Below are 7,716 nucleotides of genomic sequence, written 5' to 3' on the forward strand. Positions count from 1 at the left end.
TTTAAATGTTTGATAATTTCTCCGTATTTTTCACAAATATCAAATAAACGTGTTCCTCCTAGGAAGTGGAATGGACGCGCAGGATAATACTACCTTTTAACAAACTCTTGCAAATCCCTGAGCTCAAAAGAAAGTAGCACGTGCAGGAGAGGTACATGCGGGAGTCAGTCAGTATGTGTGAATCGCTAATTGCGAATTTTGCCTTTGCATTGTGAGCTACACAGCATTTTGCATACTCGTGGCATTTTATTATTTAATCCAGGCTAAAAATAATACATTAATACAGCACACGCAAATGCAACGGCGTTACTTTGCTTAAAGATAAGACGGTCACGCACCCTTGCTTTACAAAAAGAGACCAACATTGTAAAAGTTGGATGAGATTCAAATTAAGACACGTTATTTTTCAACAGGAGTCCAGAAAAGCCAACATATTTTAACAATATATTTCTTCTTTTATCACATGCAGTTTGATCGCCTGATGCTTTGCTCAAGCGTGGAGCTGAGGGTCTGGTGTTTTACTCCGCAGGAGTAAAGCTCGTGTGAGCTCCACTCGGAAGCTGGCACGGTGAGGTAACTGCTTAAACTGTATGTCTGGTCAGAGTCCTGGAGGGTTGAGCTTGTCTGAACGCCGTTCTGCCTGACTTTGCCGTCCACACTCCACACCAGTGTCACCGACTCCGGGTAAAAATGAGTGACCACACACAATAGCGTCGCCTCGTTGGCTCCTGCAATCTGCTCTGCGCTGGGGGGGAGGAGCGACACTTTGGGCTTGGCTGGCTGACGACCTAGAAAGGTTAAGCATTGTTTTGAGTTCACTAAGGCACAGTGGTGCATCGAGTTATAAACTGTCAAACCAACATATTTAAACAATTAATGTGTCTGATTCTGAACAGCAGAGAGACCTTTACCTTCCATGGGTTTATATTTCTATGAAATTTCACTTGGATGCAAATATACCCGTCAGCACATGCAAGAAAACGTACAAAGCAGAATTTTTTTAAACTGCAAACGGAATGCAAAGAACCAAGAAAATTACAGCACAGGAATAGGCCCCACGGCCGTCCAAGCTTGTGCCGATCGAGATCCTCTGTCTAACCTGTCATCTATTTTCTAAGGGTCTGTATCCCTTTGCTCCCTGCCCATCCATGTACCTGTCCAGGTATATCTTAAAAGACGCTAACGTGTCTGCATCTACCACCTCCGCTGGCAACACGTTCCAGGCACCCACCACCCTCTGTGTAAAGAACTTTCCACGCATATCTCCCTTAAACTTTCCTCCTCTCACTTTGAACTCATGACCCCTAGTAATTGAGTCCCCCACTCTGGGAAAAAGCTTCTTGATATCCATCTTATCTATACCCCTCATGATTTTGTAGACGTCGATCAGGTTTCCCCCTCAAACTCCGTCTTTCTGATGAAAATAATCCTAATCTAGTCAACCTCTCTTCATAGCTAACGCCCTCCATACCAGGCAACATCCTGGTGAACCTCCTCTGCACCCTCTCCAAAGCATCCACATCCTTTTGGTAATGTGGTGACCAGAACTACACACAGTACTCCAAATGTGGTCGAACGAAAGTCCTATACAACTGTAACACGACCTGCCAACTCTTGTACTCACTACCCTGTTGGATGAAGGAAAACATGCCGTATGCCTTCTTAAATAACAAAGTGTGGGGCTGGATGAACACAGCAGGCCAAGCAGTATCTCAGGAGCACAAAAGCTGACGTTTCGGGCCGAGACCCTTCATCAGACCCTCTCTGATGAAGGGTCTCGGCCCGAAACGTCAGCTTTTGTGCTCCTGAGATGCTGCTTGGCCTGCTGTGTTCATCCAGCTTCACACTTCGTTACCTTGGATTCTCCAGCATCTGCAGTTCCCATTATCAACAAGCCTTCTTGACCACCCCATTGACCTGCGTTGTCACCTTCAGGGAACAATGGACCTGAACACCCAGATCTCTCTGTTCATCAATTTTCCCGAGGACTTTTCCATTTACTGAATAGTTCACTCTTGAATTAGATCTTCCAAAATGCATCACCTCACATTTGCCCGGATTGAACTCCAACTGCCATTTATCTGCCCAACTCTCCAGTCTATCTATATTCTGCTGTAATCTCTGACAGTCCCCTTCACTATCTGCTACTCCACCAATCTTAGTTGGTGGAGTATTCTGTCACTTGAAATCTTGCAGGAGAAGGCCGCAGAGTCTGCAAATTGCTCCCGTGGCGCAGATACATTGACTTGGGTTAATAAAGGTTTCTGATCATTTCGGAGAACTAGTTTTCAAAATCCATATATCGGCAAGGAGGAGAGGCCTGTGGCGCAATCGAACAGTGTCGAACTCTGGGAGGCTGCGTGTTCAAATCACGGTAACTTCACACTCTATGTTCCAGTAATGTTGTCGTTACGGTATTTGCATAACAGGCGAAAGGAGCCCGGTTCGAAATCGGGTCAAAAACATCAAATCCGTTCTAAGTTGCGGCTGTTGTGATGCAGTATTACTATCCCTATTCCTCGAAGCTAAGGCCCAGGGGTTTAAGTCTCAATTACTCGGGTAGTGTGTATTTACATCTGTGAACGTGCTGATTAGAAGATATCCAGTTTGGCAAGCAGCAAAAGCGACCACTCGGCATGCTGATAATAAGAGAATACGACATGGCGCAATGTATTTTCTTAATCACAAACGAAAACGTGAATTGCTGGGAAAACTCAGCAGGTCTGGCAGAACCGAACAAGAGTCACTGGACACGAAACTTTAGCTCTGCATTCTTTCCAAACATGATCCACATTCGGAGCGCGAATACTCACCCATCGGACTATTTCCCGTCGAGCATTCCCTATGTATTTCTGCGGACAACTTCAAGCAAAATTCCTCTACACATCAGGGATGTTATTTCAAATCTGACTACCCGTGACAGAGACTAGCTTCTGTTTCAAACTGCTTAGTGCTAGCAATGTGTACAGACTCCCACTGACATCCAGCAAAGACAACTACCCCCAAACATTGTACATTTGACACACCCTTAGTCCGGTCAGCCTGACTTGATATGAAGCTAAATATTAGTATATGGCAGTGATATTTATTTCGATTGTAATTCACTTCATAGACCTACTTTCTGTTGGTGTGCTGCTGTCTGAAATCAATTGATTAGTTTTGAGGATAATTGAACAATAACGCTTCAGGACTTGGTGTAACCACAAGTCAACTCCGAATTACAGGAGACTTGGCTTCTGGATATTCACAAGTGTCGGCAAATTGCATTAGAGCTCCGTGCAGCAGTGATAGTGTCCCAACCTCTGAGCGTGCGTTCAAATCCTACCTGCTCCAGGGGTCTATAAACACGCCAATACAAAGGAATCTGCGACAGATTGCACCAATTCGGTTTTTGATCAAATACCACCAAATATTACCAACGTTGAATAGTCCTTCACGAGGACTTTTAAATGGTTTTAGTTATATTTATAGATTGGGTGTCCGAGGCATCGCTCAGTTGAATTTTATTTACATCGATGTAGGCTTCTGACTACATGTCTGAACAAAGTTGGGCAGAACTATCTTACGGGGACAATCAGTTTTATCTGGTTAACGTTTCCGCTAGGAGGCTCACCGGAAAATTTCCGAACACCTTTACATTCCTTCCCCTGCAACTGTAGCGTTTTCATATTATTTAGATTAACTGTAAAAAAAGTGCGGCTTTTCTGTTGTTAGCATTCTCCAGCATAACGTCGTCGACGCAGTAAATTCCAAACTACGCTGACCATATATCTTTTATCAGGATCGCCGTATCCGTTCCAATCAGCCTTTAATGCCAAATTCTGCTGAAAGACCCGATTTTCCGGATATTAGCCAAATCAAAGCTCTACATTTAGACCCAAATAAGAGAGGGAGATCGGGCAAGTCCCTGGGAGAGTTATTTGGAAGTCAAAATTGAATCTGCCATCCCCACAGTCTTAGGAAGTACATTCCAGACCTTGAAAACACCACATCTAAAATATTTCTCCTCCTGACACCTTTGGGTCGTTTACTTTTCACCTTAAATCCGAGTCCTATGATTTGCCATCATGCCAGCAATGGGAACGATTTCTCCCCAGGAACTCTGCCTAGACACCCCATGATTATGGACGTCCTATCGGCTCCTCAACTTCTTGGGAGAGAACACTCCCTGCTTCTTGAATGAAACCTCCTCACTGAACTGTAGAGCCATTTTCATGTACGTTACCATTTCAAATCAACCACTAAAACCCTTGTAATCCCTGCCAAAGTTGGGTCGAAAGCACCTGATACAGCCAATTCAGTGTTTTCTGAAGGTTCACGCAAAATTCGTTGCTTTTGTAATCCGTTCGTCTATTTTCAGTCCAGGATTCCGAAATCCTTTTTTTTAATGTGAAAAAGATGCTCAGTCTGGCCTGTGTTTAAAGGTCTCATCTTGAGCCCTCAAATCCCCGTGCCTCCATCTGTTCCTATGCTCTGTACAATCACGTTCGTTGTTTCATATTACTTTGCCTTACTCTCCCTCGCACCATGGAACAATTCACACCTCCCTCCATTCAATGTCATCAGACGGGTCACCCTTGAAATTCGTCATCATCTTCCTCACAGCTCGCAGTATTCCCAAGATTTTTTCATCCCTAACGTTGCAAATGTACCCACTATATCGAAGTCCAATTTATTCGTACAGAGCGGTAAGCAGTAATCACAGGGCGATTGCACTGTATACGTTCCTGCAGCCAAGATAGTAACCATTTTCCGCGACTCAGTATTCTATCATTCAGTCCACGCCCTCGTCACGGTGTTCCTTTTAGTCCATGGGTTTCGCCTTGACCAGCCCTTCTTATCGCTGCCTGATTACTTGGTGTGAGTTAAAAGCCCGCACGTTTTGCCTGATAACAGAAACAGTTTCACCCTGTTCCAATTCAGACAATAGGTGGGATAATATTTTGTTGAAATTGGGACGAGATTGGTCTTGGCGCTGTTCCTGGGACACGTTCCCTCTGGGATTTGTCTGGGGCTCTGTCGGTAATCTAATTCTATCTGCCGACGTGAAACATTGCCACGAAATCACCCCGATTTACAGCGCTGTTGTGGGAAAAGATACAACATTGACCCTGTTTCTACATGGTTTCCCTTCGTGTTCCGCAAGGTTCGAGCAGAGATCAGCCAAAGGTCTGTTCTTTACTCACCCGTGGATGTAGTGTTGGAGTCGGAGGGGTGACGCGGAGAATTTTGGAATATAACGTGTGGGTTGGTTCTCCCGATTGATTCCCATCAACGGGGGCTTTTCCCGGACGGAACCCCGGTGTTATTGGCGACCCGCTCAGGCAGGAGGGGAGATCTGGGGGAGGGGGGGGCATTAATCCCCATTCGGCACTACGGTGCTATTTCTTTACCAGAGGCAAGCACACCCGTCTCTCCTATGTGCTCGAAACAGCATGAAGCTTTGTGGCGAAATGCTTCAAGATATAGCTCTCCACCTGCCTCACAGCTCTCACCTCTCCCCTCTGAGGCTGCCACCATCCGTCCCCAGACGGACCCCAAATGGTCGGTAAGTCTATGGGGCTGGAGCGGGGCTAACTAAACGTCCGCTTCCCGCAACGTTAAGCCAGCAAGTGCGAGGTGGTCTTGGGACCCCGGAACGGTTCCCGACTTCCGCCTGCAAAACTATCCCAATCTGCGACCTTTGGGCCTCGGAATGAGCCGGGCGGTTAATCGGGACACGCGAGGATTGGAAGAGGCTTGAAACTCGACTGAAAAATTAGTTTACGCTTAGCTACGAGCCATTGCTTGACTTGTATATGAGGGTGTCGGTTAGTTCGGTTGGCTGGATAGCTGCTCAACGCGGGTTCAAAGTTTAGATCGGTTGAAAGTCCCAGCTTTTAACTTATCCCCTCAGGCCTAAACTGCCCCACTTGTTTCTCTCGAACGTGTGAACCGTCCACTGGCACTGTTACTCTTTTAATGTAGAATTATGACTATCTTTGGAATGACCTGAAAGCATAGTTTGTTTTAATAGCGGGAGAAACAGATTGATTCAGGGCAAAACAAAAACTTGTTGGAAATCGACAAAGCGAACATTGCATTTAAATTAGGCATCTTAACAAGAAATTTTACTTAGAGGCGTTAAGAATAAGTCACTTACCCGGCACAATCAGCTTGGTTCCGCTACCGAAGTAGCCCACGTTGCTTTCATCAGTTGAAAAACAGTAATAGTCACCAGCATCCTCCGATTGCACGTTAGTGATAGTCAAATATCCCACGTTGGTTGATTCATCTTCCAGGCCGGTAAATCTGTCCGAGATGCCTTCACCTCTTTTATCGGTCCCCTTCAGAATAAATCTTGGGGCGCTGTCTCGCTTCTGCAGGTACCAGTGAACATACCTTTTTGAAAGGCTGATTCCGTGGACTGTACAGGTCAGGCGAACAGTTTCTCCAGGTGTAGTGGACTCGGAGGCTGGTTGGACCAAGCGGACGTCCGCGCTTGTGTCTGTAAAACAGATAAAACATTTCATGATTAATAACCAACTAATGAAAATGCACACCGAACGACGACATTGCGTTCAGATCAAGACACTCTCAGGATTAGATGCTTGCTTGATTTTATTTTAAAACAATTGTTCATAATGCTAAAGAAATCACACGTTTCGATGACACTTACAGGTCAGACCAAACATGAGCAAGACCAGAGCAAGAGCGGCGGCCATTGTGATCGCACTGTTGTAGCAGGAATACACAATCTTTCAGATCAGTGAATGCAACCTTTTATATCAAAGGCCGGGGTAACTTAAATGTCGCCGTCTTATTAGGTAGGCAAATATATTGTCCTCCCGAAAGTGTCGATTGGCCAACTGAGCAGTATCCAGGTTCTTGTAACCAATTGCATCAGTCACAGTGTTTCCAAACAGGAAATTCAAACGATAGAATGCAACCTGTCCACTCTCCCTCCTCCCCGCTGAGATGTTTCTCTTCACATTATCGCCGCGACTTAAAGAAAATCAAAAGACTAACATATTTCAATGCTCATATCCAGCAAAACCTCAAATTTGAACAATGGTTATATTTTTAACCAATTGTCCCTTATGATTAGCAACTGCAGTCGCGTCATGCATTTAGTTTGTCTTTTAAATCGTTGAAGCTGATTGCTAATTCAAAAATAAATTAATATATAAGCGGACTGCTTATTTTGTTAGGACTGCTTATTTTGCACTTAGAAATTGCAGTGAGGCAAGGAGGGTTTCTTTCTATTGTAGAAAGTGCAAAATCCTTTATTGGTATATTTATATATTTCTAACTGTTTCGATTTTGGTTAATCAGTCAGTGCAACTAGCCCCAAGCCTCGTCTGCAGAATGGCCGATGGATTCAATTCGCTCATCTGAAGTCCCCAGGGAAGGCGTTGCTCCAGTGCTGGACTATTAACCCAGAGAGCCAGATGACTTTCTGGCGACCCGCTTCAAATCCTCCTTCAGCAGATGGAGGAATTTGACTTTAATTAAAGCAAAGTCGGGAGTTCCGCGTGTAATGATGACCATGAATTCTTCAGCGATTGTCCGTTAGGGAAGGAAATTGCTATCCTTGCCTGGCCTGGCCTGCATGCGACTCCAGACCCACAGCAACGTGGTTGACTTTTAACTGTCCTCTGGCCAATTAGGGATGGACAATAAATGCTGACCTACCCACCGATGCCCTTATCCCACAAATGAACAGTGAATTCATTA

The 7,716-nt window shown here is 45.0% G+C and overlaps 1 protein-coding gene across 1 annotated transcript; it reads right to left on the bottom strand.

Annotated features, from left to right (window-relative positions):
- Positions 1–226: 226 nt before the first annotated feature.
- Positions 227–6,772, bottom strand: LOC125464220 (immunoglobulin lambda-1 light chain-like). The gene is made up of 3 exons (XM_048556449.2): positions 6,659–6,772; positions 6,143–6,487; positions 227–788 (listed from the first exon to the last, which is right to left on the bottom strand). Exons 1-3 carry the CDS (start codon positions 6,702–6,704, stop codon positions 460–462), a joined length of 720 nt encoding a protein of 239 aa, XP_048412406.1. The 5' UTR covers positions 6,705–6,772; the 3' UTR covers positions 227–459.
- Between the last annotated feature and the right edge of the window lie 944 nt (positions 6,773–7,716).

This window comes from Stegostoma tigrinum, chromosome 26 (assembly GCF_030684315.1).
Source record: "Stegostoma tigrinum isolate sSteTig4 chromosome 26, sSteTig4.hap1, whole genome shotgun sequence".
Classification (NCBI taxonomy): Eukaryota; Metazoa; Chordata; class Chondrichthyes; order Orectolobiformes; family Stegostomatidae; genus Stegostoma; species Stegostoma tigrinum.